The 19573-nt window shown below is 44.9% G+C and overlaps 1 protein-coding gene across 4 annotated transcripts in view; it reads right to left on the bottom strand.

Moving 5' to 3' along the window:
* robo3 (roundabout, axon guidance receptor, homolog 3 (Drosophila)) overlaps window positions 1-19573 on the bottom strand; it is a 233956-nt gene that overhangs the window by 88243 nt on the left and 126140 nt on the right. The window contains exon 1 of one of the 4 annotated variants that reach the window (XM_038297825.1): window positions 3036-3504. The exons of the other annotated variants lie outside the window; for them this stretch is intronic. Coding sequence (XP_038153753.1) covers window positions 3036-3099 — 64 coding nt within the window. The 5' untranslated portion in view covers window positions 3100-3504. Of the gene's footprint in view, window positions 1-3035; window positions 3505-19573 lie in introns of those variants that run through there. 4 annotated transcript variants of the gene reach the window in all.

Genomic DNA, 19573 nt, shown 5'->3' with positions numbered 1-19573 from the left:
AGGCTGGAGACGCTGCCATCCTCAGAAAGCAGAGCGGGCGAGTCTGTGATGTCAGAGCGAGCGTTCTGAGGCTGAAGATGAGCAGGAAGGCTGGAGACGCTGCCATCCTCAGAAAGCAGAGCGGGCGAGTCTGTGATGTCAGAGCGAGCGTTCTGAGGCTGAAGATGAGCAGGAAGGCTGGAGACGCTGCCATCCTCAGAAAGCAGAGCGGGCGAGTCTGTGATGTCAGAGCGAGCGTTCTGAGGCTGAAGATGAGCAGGAAGGCTGGAGACGCTGCCATCCTCAGAAAGCAGAGCGGGCGAGTCTGTGATGTCAGAGCGAGCGTTCTGAGGCTGAAGATGAGGAGGAAGGCTGGAGACGCTGCCATCCTCAGAAAGCAGAGCGGGCGAGTCTGTGATGTCAGAGCGAGCGTTCTGAGGCTGAAGATGAGCAGGAAGGCTGGAGACGCTGCCATCCTCAGAAAGCAGAGCGGGCGAGTCTGTGATGTCAGAGCGAGCGTTCTGAGGCTGAAGATGAGCAGGAAGGCTGGAGACGCTGCCATCCTCAGAAAGCAGAGCGGGCGAGTCTGTGATGTCAGAGCGAGCGTTCTGAGGCTGAAGATGAGCAGGAAGGCTGGAGACGCTGCCATCCTCAGAAAGCAGAGCGGGCGAGTCTGTGATGTCAGAGCGAGCGTTCTGAGGCTGAAGATGAGCAGGAAGGCTGGAGACGCTGCCATCCTCAGAAAGCAGAGCGGGCGAGTCTGTGATGTCAGAGCGAGCGTTCTGAGGCTGAAGATGAGCAGGAAGGCTGGAGACGCTGCCATCCTCAGAAAGCAGAGCGGGCGAGTCTGTGATGTCAGAGCGAGCGTTCTGAGGCTGAAGATGAGCAGGAAGGCTGGAGACGCTGCCATCCTCAGAAAGCAGAGCGGGCAAGTCTGTGATGTCAGAGCGAGCGTTCTGAGGCTGAAGATGAGCAGGAAGGCTGGAGACGCTGCCATCCTCAGAAAGCAGAGCGGGCGAGTCTGTGATGTCAGAGCGAGCGTTCTGAGGCTGAAGATGAGCAGGAAGGCTGGAGACGCTGCCATCCTCAGAAAGCAGAGCGGGCGAGTCTGTGATGTCAGAGCGAGCGTTCTGAGGCTGAAGATGAGCAGGAAGGCTGGAGACGCTGCCATCCTCAGAAAGCAGAGCGGGCGAGTCTGTGATGTCAGAGCGAGCGTTCTGAGGCTGAAGATGAGCAGGAAGGCTGGAGACGCTGCCATCCTCAGAAAGCAGAGCGGGCGAGTCTGTGATGTCAGAGCGAGCGTTCTGAGGCTGAAGATGAGGAGCTTTATAGTTCTCCAGAGCAGCAGCGTTTTATAGATGCTGAGTCCATCTTACAGCCGCAGCGCCGCAGCGTCACTTCCTCCGCCACGCTCCTTCAGCTGCATCAGCGGTTGACTGGGACGTCCCCAGCTCAGACACACATCTATGACCTCACCATCTACATCCACAGGGGGGGCAAAGGTCAACTCAGAGCCTGAGCTACTGAACTTTCTATTCAGGATCAAAACTTCTGGTTTCATTTTCTACAATTATATTAAATTGGTGTTTAAAAAATATTAAACTAGGGGTGCAACTAACAATCGTCTTGCAAATCGATCAATCTGTTAATTATTTTTTCGATTAATATTCAGACAGCCAGAGATTCTTTAAAGAAGATTTAATAAGAAATGAAAAAAGGTGAAACTAAAACGTTTCTGCTTGAGGAGCAGATTGAAAGACAAAAAAGGGTTTTTCTAACTTAAAAGCAAAATCTTTTTACAATCCTGGTATAATTCCTGCTCTAAGTGTGTCGCTCCGTCAGCTAAAGGCAGGTTTTACAATCTCTATAGTTAATAATGAATCAATTACTAAATTAGTTGACGATTATTTCAATAATTCTATTCAGTTTATTTCTATAGCGCCAATTCACATCATGTCATCTCAGATCACTTTCCAGTTCACCAGATCATCCAGTCAGATTGATTCAAAGTTTTCTATCTAAGGAAAACCAGCTGATTGCATCGACTCATTGACTCTTCAGCAATCCCTGACACTAAGCATGCTTGTAGCGACAGTGGAGAAGAAAAACTCCCTTTGAACAGGAAGAAACCTCCAGCAGAACCAGGCTCAGTGTGAGCGGCCATCTGCTGAGGCCCACTGGGGTTCAAGGAGACAGAAGCAGACATAGAAAAAGAAGCATAGATACAAAAGGCAACTGTCAACCAGCTCCACAGGCGGCCCCGTCCAGGAAACACACAGCCAGGCAGACGAGCTCCGAGCCAGCTCCCATGTCAGAGGATGAAGAGAGCACATCCAGTTAGTCACAGTCAGAGAAACAGGACTACACTGGAAAACAGGCCAAGCTCCAACATCTAGAAACAAAGGTGTTGATGGCAGCAGCACAGCTGATATTTCTCTCCAGGATGGAGTCACAGCCAAACAGGAACAGACCAGATGAAGCTACTATGAGGAAAAGCAGAGAGAGCAGAACGTTAGAGATTGAACTAACAGATTCTGCAGAATAGGAGAATAGAGATAGAATGAAGCAGAATGATGAAAAAGGGGTCCCTATGTCCTCCAGCAGTCTAAGCCTATAGCAGCATCATGATTAATAGATAAAATGTTTCAGTCCTAAATTAGATCATAACTTACAAACATCTGATGAACCAAACAAGCAGAGTTTGGATGTTTGTGATTCAAACATTTTAGCAGAACCAGTTGAAGCTTCATCATCATCATCATCATCATCAGTGCTGCCCTTTAATTACAGACTCTTTTAAAGCCCTAAACAACAATAGAGGATAGATCCAGGCCACCAGGGGCCACTGACCCCCAGGAACTGGGGGACAAACCCAATCCGGCCACACAATCAAACCTTCCTAGCACCGAGGAAGGAGGTCCATCTCCTGAGCAGCAGGGCTCCTGTAGCTCTGCTGGATCTAGATGTTGGAGGCGTGAGGTCACCAGCTGACCCTCCGACCCACATCTGCTGCCTCGCTGATAGGGTCAGAGCGGAGCAGCTGACTGCAGACTCACCAGAAGACAAAGTTTCCACAGCAAAGAAAATGAGCAGGGGAAGCAGAATCCGGCTGCTCTCCATCCTTCATAGGAGGAGCAGGCTGCTCCTGCTGCTCCTGCTGCTCCTGCTGCTCCTCACTGTCCACAAACAGTCCGAAAGGCTCCAGGCTACCGGGACCGATCTGCTCCAGCAGCATCCAGCTCCTCAGGCAGCATCCCGGACGCTGCAGGCTGAGGGCATAACTTCCACCATCCCGCTGGGGGAACTTTCCTCCCGGGCAGCAGCTCCGCGCTCAGCGGCGGGCAGCGACCGGAGGCTGCCGCTAGTCCTGGAAAACCCGGAGAGGAGGAGGCGCTTCTGGGAGGAGGGAGGTCCGGAGGAGAGGGTCGGTCATCGCGCGGAGAGGAGCTCCGCTAAAGCCTCAGCTCCTGCTGCTCCTTCTGCTCCTGCTGCTGCTGTCGCTGGTTCTGACTGAAGCGCAGAGCGGCGCGAGCCGGAGCGGAGATCAAAGCGGCCCGAGTTACACCCGCTACTTCCGGGAAACTTTCAAAATAAAACTACAGCTGCGCGTGTTGTTGGTTTGATAAAACGTATATTTATCTTCTACTGTTGACCAACATGTTTATAATGTGAGACATGTTCATTATTGCAGCATAATTTGCTCGTTTGGTGCAGTTTTATTTTAAAGCTCCCTGTTTGGTTCACAGTGTTTCCTTAAAGGGCCAGAGCAGCCGGAAATGACGTAAGGTCAGGTTTAGTCATTAAACAACAGGGGCGCCGCCAGGAATTTAGGGCCCCATGAGAGACATTGATATCGGGCCCCTCTAAAAAAAAATGTATGCAAGCTTTAAAACTGCTATCAAGATGCACTGAAGAGCATCATTTATATTTCCAATGTAATTTTTATTTTAAAATTTCTAATAGGGAAAATTATCAGAACAAGTTAAATAGACATTAACTTTAAATTACATAAACTGGTGGATAAAAAACTTGGATGGTTAATTTATTCATGCTTTCTTTCACTGTTTACTGCTGAAAAATGAGGGAAAACTCAAAAATTATTTATCTTACTGCTGATTTTCTTTTTATATATGAAATATCTATTGGGAAATATATTTTCCTTCTTCTTTTAGCCCCTTGAACCCTACGGACCCACCGGTGGGTCCAGCTGCTACGTGACCTCGTAATTTTACCAAACCCCCAGTATTGATGTAAAAAACACATTTGGCACAGTTTGGTGACATTTATGGATAAATGTGCCAAAATGGCCCCTCTGCCTAAGAAATTTCTCACTAATACCATTCTAAAATAAATATGATTCATCTGATTGAGTCCAAATTTGGTATATATTTACACAACATTTAGATTTGAAAGTCTGTACTACTTTTTTGTGCTATAAATAATATTTTTGTAGTGTTTTGCAATGTTTATTTCAAAGAAAATTTTGGCGAGGTTCAAAAAATGCAAAATATTTTGTATTTTGTCCCTAATATTTCAGGCAGGGTCAAAGCTACAATGGTGCTGACACCAGAAAACCATTCTATGACATCTTACCTTTACAGACGTACCAAAAGTTTCTTCTTAAATCTAATAGCTTTGAGGCTATAAGTTATTTACTTTTGTGTGTTTTTGTCAGGCAGAAATTTATTTATACCCCCTTAGGGTGTAAGAGGTTAAGCCCCACCTCAATCAAGGGCTTAGAATCTTCCTAACATTTCCCCCTAACACAACGCCCCTGAACAGAGCAACAATTAACTAAAGATCAAGCAGAATAATACAGCATGAGCTCCTCACAGACACGTTTTAGGAAGGGCAGGTAATAAAGCAGTTCACCTGCAGGACCAGGACTCCCACTGTGGACCAAACTGGACCCCATTTTCTGGAGACAGTCCCACCTTCAGATCACCTGAAAAATGGGAAACTCCTTCAGTGGGATGAAAAATCATCAATCCACCAAAGAATGAAAACACCGACCTGAAATGCCTGCATGAGACCTGCAGAAAACATCTGTAGGATTTGATTTGTTTTTCTAAGCTTTCATAGAAAATAATTAAAGTAGATTATAGATGTAAAATAATCCTAAATATATATACAATTGCTGATAAACTAAAATGATATGCTAATCAGTATAAAATAAACCAAGTCATGCAGAACTTTTAGTTTATTCATTTTTGTCTGATGAATTTAATGCATTTTATTTCACAGGGATCATACATTATAAACTATTTGTTATGGTTATTTTTCTGTTTAGACAGATATAGATATATTGGAACATGTTGGATTATTTATAAAAAGTTCACCTTCAAACCCGTCTGATTCAGTTTGGACCTGAATCATAAGCTAAGTGGCATCACAAAGCTTCTTTAAGGAACCTTTTACTCTGTGATTATTTATCAATTCATTGAAAAAATAATCGACAGATTAATCGATTTGTAGAATAATCATTAGTTGCAGCCCTAGTTCAAACTGTCCGCCTCTCATTGTTATATAAAAGGACTCTTTCAAGCAGAGGAAACCAAAGTGCTTCACTCTGCCTTCCTCCTCACCACTCAGTTACCCCAAAATGAACCTTTTGTCTCATCTGACCTGAGCATATTTTCTCTCCTGTTTCTCTACATGCATTGCTACAAACTCAACATATGCCCTCATGGTTTCTTTCATTAATGGTTTACTTTGATTAAAGACCAGATGAATGACTAACAGATCTCTGCAGCTCCTCCAGAGTCACCGTTGACCAGCGATCATTGTCCTGCTTTCAGCTGTGCCTTAGCTGCATTACTTTGGAGCCAACTGCTATCTTAATCTGAAAAATAGGAAATTATTTTTCTCTTGTTGCAGATGGATGTTCTTCTAAAGACTCTCCTCCGTTACCTCAGGGGGCGGATCCATCATGGGACCCAGAGCGCCGCTTTATGGCAGAAAGAAGTCTGAATACCAATAAATGCCGAAGGTTTCAGCTCCCTAGTTATAACCCATTCAGTTTACTTTTGGTTAATATTATAAAGTTTGGTACAGAATGTAAACAATAATCATGAGAGGTCACAGCAATCTCTGTCTGCTGTTAACATTCAATAAACAAGGTGTTCAGTCTCCCTGCCCTCCGTGTCTAATCTGTGTTTTCTAAGTCAGCTGAGGCAGATCGATGCCTGAAAGGCTGCGGCTGAACTCTGGATGCATTTCATCATTGATACTAATAACAGCGCATTAAAGATTCAACCTTCATTTGTCCTTGAAACAGCCTTTAATGGGTGTTCAGTGACCACAGCTATGACCAAAAACAAGCATGATGCCTGCAGGTGTGCAGGTTTTCCTTACATGAGAGAAGCAGAGTCCGTCCGACCAGAACGCTGCATTTCCAAAAAGCAAAAAAAAAAACAGGCATCATCATCTGCAGACACGAACCTGGGCAAACACACCCACACACGGCTTCCAAATGCCACTATTTATCTCCACACAGGCTTCTCCACGAGCTGATGGAGAAGGAAAAGTAATATCACATGTGCTTGAAGATACGGCAAACTGCAGCCAATGAAACTTGACGTGGAAGAGCCTCAGCTCTGCAATGGAGCAATAAGACATGATTGGGTAGAGGGCTGTTGAGCTGAATAAATATTAGGGGTCAGGCAGACCTGGTAAACACGCAGCTCTTGACATTTACAGAAATGCTTTGGATGGTGGTATGCATCCAGCGCTGCATACTAAGATGCTCCTCAATCTGTTGGATGCCTGGTGAGTAACAGAAACAACTCGCCTGCGCTAAGGTCAGAGCCGCTGTCTTCAAGGACTGAGGATAAATTCTCTCCTTATGGGTTAACAACATTTTAAACGCCCCCGATATTCTTGTCATGTTTTATGCATGTACATGTTTAATTGAATTGCAGAAACTGATTAATTGAGCATCGCTCTGTGATTGAATAAAACATGATGAGGCCCTCTGCTAAATGCATTTCCGCTCGTCTGTGACTGATGCTCCTACTTTGCTGCCTTCGTCAAACATTTGGCATAGCTGTCAGCAGAATCAAGTACTCCATGAATTTAGACTAATTATCCACATTAGGTGCTGAATTACAATGACAACCCATCAGCATGAATTGGTGCCGCGCAGCTGAGCCGTGGATCACAGAACCACTCCCACTCCTCCAACACAAAGGGGACGTCTAGGAATCTGTTTGTCTGTCTGTCCATGAAGAAGCTTCAATCAGACCAGGAAAACCGTTAAAAAAACATCATGTCGTTTGATGAACAGAAGCTTTAAATCTGGTTCTTTCTTTTTAAACTTGATTTTAACCCATTGTTTCCTCTTAGTAAGTCTGTTTTTCATCTACAGGAAAAGGCTGTTTTGAATTTCAATCCCTAAGTCTGATTGCTTGTTCTTTCTACGGCGCTACTAGAGGCAGTGATTATTCTGGGCTGTACAGCTGATTGACTGAGTAATTAATAAGCAGAAATATCCAGCAGCTACTTTACTTTCAGAGAAAATCCAGCGTTGGTAGTGAATGACGTCTAACGAGAAAACAAAAAGGCCACTTAGATTTATTACAAACATCTGGATGAGCTTCAAGATGAGGAAGATGAGAGGAAGAGTCCTCATCTGGATGGATGGATGGATGGATGGATGGATGGATGGATGGATGGATGGATGGATGGACGGACGGATGGATGGATGGATGGATGGATGGATGGACGGACGGACGGATGGATGGATGGATGGATGGATGGATGCGTGGTTGGATGGATGGATGGATGGATGGATGGATGGACAGACAGACAGATGATGGATGGATGGATGGATGGATGGATGGATGGATGGATGCGTGGTTGGATGGATGGATGGATGGATGGATGGATGCGTGGTTGGATGGATGGATGGATGGATGGATGGATGCGTGGTTGGACGGATGGATGGATGGATGGATGGATGCGTGGTTGGATGGATGGATGGATGATGGATGGATGGATGGATGGTTGGATGATGGTTGGATGATGGATGGATGATGGATGGATGATGGATGAATCATTTATTTAGTTCCAGTGAACTCAGTGGGTCGTTTCTGCCACATGAAGGCAGAGCAGAGTAAAGGTGGAAGGTGTAATCTGAAGGTGGTGAAAGAAGCTCTGATTCGCTGTGATTCATCACCTCTCTCAGGTTGTACGCTGATGATTCCAGCTTCTGATTGACTTCAGTCATCATGTTGCCAAGGTGATAATGATTTCCCAGCAAAGCACAAAGCCCTAGAAGATATTCCCCAGCAGAGACACAGTAGACCATCATCATGGACCCAGCTGAACGTCTGATTGGAGTGAAAGTGGCTCCTCCCGGTCAGTCCGCCCCACCGCTCAGGGAAATGGAGGTTTGTATGCTGGTTGTGGCAGGATGCAGAGTGTTTGTGGTTTTTGGAGGAGTTGCAGATAACCTCCCATCTAGCCAGCTGGGACTTTGAGAGAAGAACATGTTGAGCCAGCTGACAGTAGTGGAATAGCTGCAGAGCAGCTTTTAAACACTCCCCTTTAAAGGTCTCAGATTTAGGCTTTAGATGCACCTGTCTCCATAGCAACTCTTAAAACAGCAGGCCGCACTCTGGTACAAGACTAGCATCTAAATCAGTGGGTCACCCGAGGAGCCTAGATTTACCGGCCACTTTAATAGGGACGCCATACTGGTGACAGGTTAGAACTCCTTTGGCTTCAGAGCAAAGCAATGTCACTGAAACATTGTCCAGAAGTGTGGGAAAATATTCTGACACCAAATCCATAAAAAAACAACCTTAAATCCAATTTCATCCACATTTTGATTCTTTGGTTGAATTTCAGTGAGTTGAAGTCTCAGCCAGTAATCTGAATGATTGGCAGTAAAACCGAAGCAATGCTGTAATAAAGATGTTTCAGTTTATTTGGTTATTGGTGTAAAAAAGGCTCCTCGTTGGCGCAGTGGGTTGTTGCCTTGCAGCAAGAAGGTTCCAGGTTCGGTTCTCGGGCCGGGGTCTTTGTGCATGGAGTTTCTATGTTCTCCCTGAGCATGTGTGGGTTCTCTCCTTAGATGTGACTGGTTGTTTGTCCTGTTTGTCTCTGTGATGGCTGGAGACCTGTCCAGGGTGAACCTTGCCTCTTGGCCGTAGACAGCTGGGATAAAGGGTGAGGATGGATGGATGGATGGAAGGATGGTGTAAAACTAAGCTCTGGTTTTGTCCAGTGTGGCTGTGTTGGCTGGAGGATGGCATAACCAGTTCTTTAATGGTTCAGGAGTTGGTTTAGGATTGGCTGGTCTTTAGACCTGGCTAACAGGCTTTTCCAGGAACACTCTCCTGCCCATAAATCACCATTAGCATGGACGAACAGCAGTGATGGAAGCCCTGATGTTTAATTTAAAGCTGGCGGAGTGGAGGAGAGGGGAGAAAGCCTCCCACACAGATATGTGGCTGATAGCCATTGATGTCAAATATTAGCATTCTTGAATGCAGTTATTTAACAAGCTGTCAAACAGCTGAGCGGAAAATATGTTACAAGCATAGCTTTTTATTTGCTCTAACTTTGGGCTTAAGGCTTCTACCTGCCGTGAATTCAGCCAGCATGGCTGACCCTGGTAGATTATTTATGGGGAATATTTGTTCAGGGCTGCAGCTACACTGCTGGCAGTGCTGGACAAGGAAAGCAACAGGATGTTAGGGTGGATGTTAGAGCACACCATGCAGTCGCTCACATGGAGGTGAGAGTAGGTGCTGTTTGAGCTGAAGATAGATTAGAACCCTGTTGGTGGAGGAGGTCACCATCAGATTCCTATCACCACTATCTACAGCCATGCATATGAAACTCTTCCATCTCTGTTTCTCACAATGAGAGCCTGTCTTTCTCCACCCTTTGTGACCCACAGGAGGGGGCATCCTTTAAGAAGCTCCAACTAATCCATTCTATTATAGATTAATTGATTAACAGGGTGGAGCTGTGAGATGACAATATATCTCTTTATTGATCTGCCTTTCAATGAGATTGGCTGCTACCCACCTCCCCCTGGGAGAGAGAGAAAAGAAGAGGAGGAGACGCTAAAGCATTGCCTCCATTAAAGGGACGACTAATTTCCTGTTTCTTTTGTTGCCGCCTCCCAGCTTGGATTCAGACCCTGAGTGTGAGGAAATGGGAGCAGGAGACCCAGTAATGCAGACCTAGAATGAGGAGCTTTCCACCTTTATAATTTCTCTGTTTTCTCCACTCTGACACATCCAGCTATCTGCTTCTCTCTGAAGTCTCCAGAACTACTTGTCTTTCCATTTCCACATAATGGCACCCCCCCCCCCCCCCCCAATTAATTTTGGGGCTGTGAAGCGAAACAAGCCTCCTATCAACCCCCCCAGCAAAACTGCCAATAAAGTGATATGGGTGGATGAGGATGGAGTGGGCGGGGATGTCTCCGTCTGTTTACCACCACGCATCACAATCAGCAGGGCAGTTTGGCGAGGTCTATCTGCTGGGACTCAACTGGTTTCACAGAATGGTTGGATTTGTAAATGGGGGTGGGGGGGATTTCCAGCATCAGTTCTAGATTTGTTTGTGAGAACACATTTGTGGGGCCATCAGACCAGGGTATACCCTGGACAGACGTGTGATAGTATACCCTTGTCACATGGACAGACGTGTGATGGTATACGCTGGACAGATATGTGATGGTATACCCGGGACAGATGGACAGATGTGTGATGGTATACACTGGACAGATTGACAGATGTGTACTTCTGAGAAACTCCTGGTTTTCCTGATTTGCTGAGTATAGTAGTTCTCCTGGCTTGTTCTCTGGACTTTGGTAGCGGAGACGTACATATACATACATGGTGGCCTAGTGGTTAGGGCATAGAACTTGAAATCTTAAGGTTCTGAGTTCAAGCCCCGCTCCCACAGTCTGCCCATCTGGGTCCCTAAGCAAGACCCTTAACCTCACACTGCTCCCCGGGGGCCGCACAATTGCAGCCCACTGCTCCCTGAGGGGATGGGTTAAATGCAGAGAGTTCAGTCGTGGGTGAGCGGTTAGGGTGTCAGACTTGGATCCCAAAGGTTACCGGTTCGACTCCTGACCCGCCAGGTTGGTGGGGGGAGTAATTAACCAGCGCTCTCCCCCATCCCCCTTGCACGGGTGAGGCATAAATGCAATTTCATGGTGTGCAGTGTTCACTTGTGTGTGCTGTGTCACAAGGACAATGGGAGTTGGAGGAGTTTCCCAAAGGGCTTTCGCTTTCGCTTTCACTTTCATTTCGTTGCTCTGTACTTGAGACAGTGTAATTTTGTCCAGGGTGCTGTTCAGCATTTGCATTGTCCTTTCTCAAAAACTTCTCCATCACTGTCACTTCCTCGTCTTCCTGGGATCCCAAACTATCACTGTCATTCTGTTGTCTTTAAAGGCATTTATCTCTCTCTGCTGCCACCCACTGAAAAAGAAGAATATTACATTATCTGCCTCACTTAATCGCAGCACAGACACCTGACAATGGTTATTTAGGTGATATTAGAAAATTACCAACGGCACAAATGACAATCTCTCACGGCACACTGGTAGAAAATTACTGCCCTAAGGATCGTTATGTTGGCATACGTGGGTAAATGTATGGTGATATGTTCTGTCAAGATTTATCATAGTATATCCCAGGTAGATTTAAGATCGGGTTTTGAGGGAAGCTCCTTCGTCATCAATAAAAGAGTAATCAATAAAACCTTCTAACTCTGGATTAGAAACCTGCCTGGATTATGAGCCATTCTGTGCTCTGGGTGTCCACATTCATCTGCTTCTCCCTGTTGGCTGCTAATGACCATTGCTTAAATCACAGAAACGCTTTAAAGAGGTATTTACTATGACCTGTTTGAATTTAGTCCGAACAAAGTCCGGCTCTGTTGATCTACCTGGACAATGCAAACGCTCCAAACCGTCAGTGGTTGACATGTTCTAGTGGGCAACATTCCATTTTAACGAAAGGGGATGCCTTTGTTAACGTTCAGGAATCACTTTCTGCAGGACTCTAAAGTCTGGGTTCAGATCCTGCAGAGTTCCTGCTAGAATGAGGTTGACTTTGACTCTTGGTTTTTATTAAGCTGGAAACATTGCTGACCTTATTTCTCTAATGTTTGCCCAAACTATGGCATAATGCATTAATAATAACTTAGTTTACTGCTTGGTGAGAAACTCCTGATGCCTGACAGATCTAAGCTGGCACAATACTGCGTAGAGAACTGGAACGGTGCGTCTCCCAATACAGACGGTTATGCAGCAAGTTAATAGAGAAGGAAGAGAGACGAGTAAATGCTGATGAAATGTGAAGCCATCCTCATCAAGTAAAGATGGAAACGTCAGTGGGACTAAAACAAGCAGCTTATGAAGGTTTTTTTTTTTTCTAACCAAATATTTCCACTGAATCAAACTTTAAGATGCCAGAAGCAAGGAGCTTTAATCGCACACCACATTTCTACCCTCAGACACATGGCTTAGAACATCAGAGAACAAACCTGGGATTTCTAATAGAAGCTGCTTATGAATCATAAGGGCAAAAATAACTGAAACGTTTTAGCAAACAGGGGGGTCAATAAAAAGCAAGAGAAGAAGCCTGTTTAAATGGGTTCTCGTCATGAAAGAGGGAGGAAGTAGAAGGAAGCAGCAGGAAAAGATGCAGTAATGTGTCTGTGCTCTGGATATCAGGGAAATGAGGGATGTCTCGTCACGTCGCGGTCCGCATTCAGTGTCTGAATGAAGCCGACGTCTGAGAGGAGCCTAGGTGCAAGTTTAATCCAGCAAGAAGAAACCACTTCAAAGTCTCTGAACATTTTCCATCATTGGAAGCGTCTCTATTCTGATGAATGTAAGAGCAGGACAGAGCAAGATCACCAGAAGCAAAATACGACATGGCTGACTTCTTCTATTCTCTCCCAACATTTTTCATTTAATGTTTTTTTAATCAAAAACCTGGTCGACACGACTGATAAGGAATAAGGTAGTTTGGTTTATAGACAATTTCCTGATTCCCATATTTTCTCAAACACCTGAACTGATCGTTTGTTATTTTCTTTCTTTTTTCTGTCTTAATGTTGGCAGTGGGCTTTAGGCTGCCCTGCAAGGCTTTAAACCTGGCTTTGAATGGAGACTAAGCCATTCTCAAGCACATATCAAGGAGCTCATTTTGAGCCTGGATCCAGATTTATTTTTGATTCTGTTCATGGTGGAGAATCCTGCTTCACAGCAGCAGGTTGAGCCAAACATCCTCTAAATGTTCAGGCTCCGCTCCGGTCCGGCCAGGTCCAGATCCGCTATTGCAATCGCACCAAACAGGAGAAAGAACGGCGAGAAGATCCAGTTTGTCAAATGAAAATATAGTAACAACAGATCGGTAATTACAAATTAGAGCATAATTCTTATATATTTGAAAAAAACGAACACCCATTATTTTAAAGTTCCAAACTATTGGTACTTCAACAGACCAGCAGCAGATTTCTCATCTCCAGAAACCGCACATCTGCTGGATGCTGATGGGGATTTTTTAAATATCCATCCATCTTCTTCCTCTTATCTGGGGTCGTGAGGGTAGCAGCTTCAGTAGGGAGGCCCAAACGTCCCTCTCCTCAGCCACTTCGGCCAGCTCCTCCAGGGGAATCCTAAGGTGCTCCCAGGCCAGCTGAGAAACATAGTCCCTCCAGCGTGTCCTGGGTCTCCTCCTGGTGGGACGTGCCTGGATCACCTCACCAGGGAGACGTCCAGGAGGCATCCTAACCAGATGCCTGAGCCAGCTCAACTGGCTCCTCTCGATGTGGAGGAGCAGCAGCTCTACTCTGAGTCCTCCCCGGATGACTGAGCTCCTCACCCCATCTCTAAGGGAGAGCCCAGACACACTACGGAGAAAACTCATCTCAGCTGCTTAATTTAATCTGTCATATTAAATCAAGCGCTCATTTCTGCATGTTTTGCTCCTACGAATTTATTGATAATATCGTGCATGCTCTAGGATAGATAAGTCAGACAGATAAGTCGGAGCGCAGCAGTAAGGGAGGAACAGTGGAGGCTGTAGGCTGTGCTTTGCAGGAGGTCTGGAGCGCTGCGGGGCGGAGCAGAGATGGAGGATTCAGGGTAACAGTTAGACACTGTTGTCAGACAACATGCAGTAATTTATAAATGTTTTAAATCAGGTTGGGTCCAGATTAGCCAGCAGGTTGGTTTGGATCCGGCTAGACGTCGGGATCCAGACGTCAAACGAGTAACGTTTGTTTTAAAAATGTAAGGAACAGAAAGTACAGATACTTGTGTGATAATATAATAAGTAGAAGTCAGAAGTAGGAAGAAAAATAAGTAATGGAATAAAGTATAGATACCTAAAAACTGTACTTAAATACAGTAGCAAAGTATATGTACTTCGTTACTTGACACGTCTGTTACAGACTATAATTAAAAATGTCTCCGGACCTTTACCGGTTGTTGATTTTCTTTATTCGGACCCCCTGATTTTTAATTGGTGACCCCTGATCTAAATACACAAACCCTGACCACATCTGGATCTACCTGGACTCCAGGAAGGACTTTTGATCCTGCTCCTTGTTCAGAAACAGTATTCCTGTTCCAGTCTGAAGGGCTGCCCCAGTCCTCTGCCCTCCAGCAGTCCACCTGATGACTCTTTAACGTCCTCCTATCATGAAGCCACCGTCCAACAGTCCCAGCGTCTGTCTGGGGCTGGAGCTGCTGAGCTAGTTGGACTGTGGAAGAGCAGTTTTCTTGGATTGTGATATTTTTCTTAGAAGTAGCTGAATCATTTCCTGAGTAAATCTGACACCAGAGGTCGAGGCAATTAGAGCATCACCGGTTTTTCTTTATAAAATATTCTGCTTTTAATCTAGTGTGAAAACAAGGCATTGATTTTTATGTAAAAGTGAAAATGTGCTTTTAATTGAGAGCACAGTTGGTTCAGAAACAACAGCTGCACATTATTTTTAGGAGAAAACATTCCCGCCGTTTACTCCGCATTGTACATCTGCCGTGTTAGATGGAGCAGGATGTCATGTCATTTTCTCTCCCAGCAGTTTTTTGGCAGAAGTAGTCCTGCCTGCTTAAAACCATCTTCCTGCCGCGCTCCAAGTGGTGTCAGGACGGAGGGTCAGAGCGTGCAGCCGGCTGCCACACGCCGCTGCCCTGTAATTTAGCCTCCTCTGCCTCCCCTCCCCGCAGAGCTCCCATCCGTTCGTTTCCTGCGAGATGAAATGACTCTTCCAATCTCCCCCGTCTGCAGCAGAACTCTGGGGAGGAGGGGGTGGGGAGATGAAGTGGCTGCAGCAATTATGGAGCGGCCCCTCCCCACCACCACCACATCACACAGTCCTACAAAGCTACAAGAGCCTGAACACATTTCCCCTGCTTCACAGAAAGCCTCTTTGGCTCCATTCTGCATCACCTCACCAGGTGTTAACATGCAGCCTGCTCTACATGTCGCTATGCTGAGGGACAGGAGCCATTCCACCCCGGCAGTCAGGAGCCGTGGCGTAGGGGCCCACATTCAGGGAGAAGAAACGCAGAGCTTTGGTTAATGGGAGGAAATTCTCTGATCCAGTCACACACAATCAAAATTCTCCTGTTTATGTTCTTTCCTTCCTACCTCTATGTACATCATGGCCCAATTTTAAGACGCCGATAACCTCAGTGAAGAGAAAAGTCAAACCAACTGGGTCTCAGGTGGAAACAGAGGCGTGCACAGACATTTCTGGGGGCAGGTGCTCAGGTTGGAAAAATGGCACCTTATAGCCGCCAAAAGCCAAACACCTTCTGACGTTTAACAATCTACTGCAGTCTATAGGTAAAAATGCTGCAATAACATCTGGATTTAAGCAGGTATATACCACAATTTGCAGAATTACACTTAAAATAGGAAAAAAATACTCTATTATCTCTATTTCAAGTGCTTAATATGTAATATTCGTATTTTAAGATTAAAAACTTTCATTTCACTGACAGATCATCTTATTTTTCTGCTCAGATTAGAGACAAATACAGTTATTTTCAGAAATGTTCACATATTTCCAGCATATTTTCAACAAAGACACATTTTCAGGTCATTATTTGCGGTCCAAGATGTTGTTCAGTCGAACCCGTCTGACAGCATGAAGTAGAGCAAGAGTTGGGAGGAATCAACACATCTGGTTTTAGATGAGAAAGCAAGAGAAGCTTCCTGATGAACCGATGGGCATGGAGGCAACTATCAGACACATTGACAGTGCTGTTATAGCGACTGCAGGCTGACGCGCCACAAGCTCTGTCTCCTGTATTGAGTTTGACCCCCATCTCACCGGCCTCCAGCTGAGGGGGGAGCCAATATCCTCTTATTACTGAAGCTGTGTTTGATGCAAAATAGCCCATTATGCATCCAGGACAGAGCCATTGGCTCAGGCAAATTGGAAAAGGAAAGTAATTACAGCATGAATGTACACAGCTAGGTTATTTGTCTGGATTGAAAATTGATCTAATAAAGCAAAACAACACAGCAGAGATGTTCTGGTTTTAATAGGCAAGGCTGCAGAGAACAACAGTGACCACATGGGAGGAGGAAAAGTTTCAGCCGGAGAGGCGAGAAGAAAACCCGAACCCTGGAATAGCGGCGAACATCACGCCACAGAACAGCAACCATCTCCTCCATGTCTGCTGAAACACGTACAGTCCTGCTCACCGTTACTGGCACCCCTGAAGTTTAACTACATATAATGGAATATCTCCTGAAGGAAATTCATCAAGTGAAAAAACATTTTACTGCTGATAGCTTGTGCTTGATGCAAAGCAGCAAATGATAAAAAACATTTAAAAACATAATCATTATGAGGAAAACAAATAAAAACATCATGTTTACCATGTCAATGGTATTGGCACTCTTTGCTGCAAATCAGTATCAAAACCCAGTTCGGCTCACCTGTTGCAAATCACAAATGAACATCACTTGTGATGAACTGCCTCCACACATGTGACATGAATTAACCAATAAATGATCATGTTGGTGCTTTAAAAGACACCTGTTAGTCCATCTTCACACGTGACAATGGTAAAGACAAAGCAACTGTCTGAGGACACCACAAATACTATTATTTGTAAACCAAGAACTCCAAAGGGTATAAAGCCGTCTTCAGAGACCTTGGTATCCCTATTTCAATGGTACATAATGTTATTAAGAAGTTTTCCAGGCATGGAACTGTCAAAAACCTCTCTGGACGTGGGGGGAAGAGAAAAATTGATGACAGAAGTCTTCAACGGTTGGTGCGAATGTTGGAAATAAACATGTCAAACATCTAAAGACCTACAGACCAACCTGGAGCAGCCTGGTGCGATTGTTTCAGCACGTACCATACACCGCACACTAAACAAAGTGGGGTTTAACGGGCGGAAGCCAAGGAAGACCCCATTGCTAAAGAAAAGACATAAAAAAGAACGACTGCTCTTCGCAGGAGAGAACCTGGACAAACCTCAAGCCTTCTGGGACAACATTTTATGGACAGATGAAACAAAATGGGAGCTTTTTGATAATTCACACCAACAGTATGTTTACAGACGGCGCAATGAAGCCTTTAAAGAAAAGAACACCATACCAACAACCAAGCATGGTGGAGGATCCATAATGCTGTGGGGCTGCTTTGCAGCATCTGGTACTGGAGGCCTTGACCGTATCACAGTGATTATGAAATCAGAAGATTATCAAGAAATTCTAGAGCGAAATGTCTTGCCCAGTGTAAGAAAGCTTGGTTTGAGGCGAAGATCCTGGGTCTTCCAGCAAGATAATGACCCAAAGCACAGCTCCAAAAGCACGCAGGCGTGGTGGAAAGGGAAAAATGGACCGTTTTAAAATGGCCAGCAATGAGTCCTGATCTCAATCCAATTGGAAATCTTTGTTTAAACCTGAAGTCTGCCATTGGAGAAAGGAAGCCTGCAAGTATACAAGAGCTTGAGCAGATTTAAAAGAGCGGGAGAAAATGCCACCCGAGAAGTGAAAGAAGCTTCTAGAGGAATATGAGAAAGGTTTGGAGGCTCATTGCTGCCAAAGGCTGTGCAACCAAATATTACAGAGGGGTGTCAATATTGGTGCACATGCTGGTTTTCTGTTTTGTCCTTTGGAATTAAAATATTTGTGTTGAAATGGTAACTGTCTTTGTTAAATTACTTTAGACGTTAAATTGAAAGATGTTCCTGATATAACTTGAATATTTCCATTTATTTCTGAAGATATTCACTCAGCTATGCAAAACATTAAGGGGTGCCAATAACGGTGAGATTAGAGAACAGGAAAGGATTAAATGCTACCATGGATTAGAGGATAACCTGGGTGTGAAACAAGTTTCCTCATATTCAGAGTACACAGCTGGTCAATGACTGCATGCAAACTGCTAGGCCTCCTTAGATGGGAAACGTTTTAACAGTTTTAATAAAAAACTGAAATCTACTCCTGATGTCTATGTTTTGGTTTTTCAGAATTGTGCTACTTCAGTTGGCTGCATGTTGGAGTAGCTCTGCTAGCTTGACTTTCATATTCTTTAGGAAACTTTAGTTTCTCTGTGTGAGGATCAGTCTTTCTTTTATTCGATGGTTTTTTTTTTGTGTGGATGCTGGACTATGATGCGTAACCATGGCAAACATAGCAAGTTGATTTTTTACACCTGGGAGAAGGTCTTTGAATTCAATTTTGAATTGAATTGAATGATTGGAATCTATATGACTAGAAAACTAATTTAAAGAACTTTGAGCTGACAAGTTTTTCACATCTGAATAAAATAAAGATAACATTTAAATTAAACTAAACATTATTAAATAGTAGGGATGGAAATTATAGTACAATACATCTATAAGAGGAGAGAACTCATCCATCCATCCATCCATCCATCCATCCATCCATCCACCATCCATTCATCATCCATCCATCCATCCATCCATCCATCATCCATCCATCCATCATCCATCCATCCATCCATCCATCCATCCATCCATCCATCCATCCATCATCCATCCATCATCCATCCATCCATCCACCATCCATTCATCATCCATCCATCCATCTATCCATCCATCCATCCATCCATCCATCATCCATCCATCATCCATCCATCCATCCATCCATCATCCATCCATCCATCCATCATCCATCCATCATCCATCCATCCATCCATCTATCCATCCATCCATCCATCCATCATCCATCCATCCATCCATCCATCCATCCATCATCCATCCATCATCCATCCATCCATCATCCATCCATCCATCCATCTATCCATCCATCCATCCATCCATCCATCCATCCATCCATCCATCCATCATCCATCCATCCATCCATCCATCCATCCATCCATCCATCATCCATCCATCATCCATCCATCCATCCATCCATCCATCATCCATCCATCCATCCATCCATCCATCCATCATCCATCCATCCATCCATCCATCCATCCATCATCCATCCATCCATCATTCATCATCCATCCATCCATCCATCCATTCATCATCCATCCATCCATCATCCATCCATCCATCCATCCATCCATCCATCCATCCATCCACCATCCATCCATCCATCCA

The sequence above is a fragment of the Cyprinodon tularosa genome, unplaced genomic scaffold (genome assembly GCF_016077235.1).
Source record: "Cyprinodon tularosa strain WSP-4 unplaced genomic scaffold, ASM1607723v1 ctg399, whole genome shotgun sequence".
In the NCBI taxonomy this organism is placed as follows: Eukaryota; Metazoa; Chordata; class Actinopteri; order Cyprinodontiformes; family Cyprinodontidae; genus Cyprinodon; species Cyprinodon tularosa.
The sequence above is the reverse complement of the archived record's forward strand: the minus strand, read 5'-3'. Positions and strand labels throughout refer to the sequence as shown.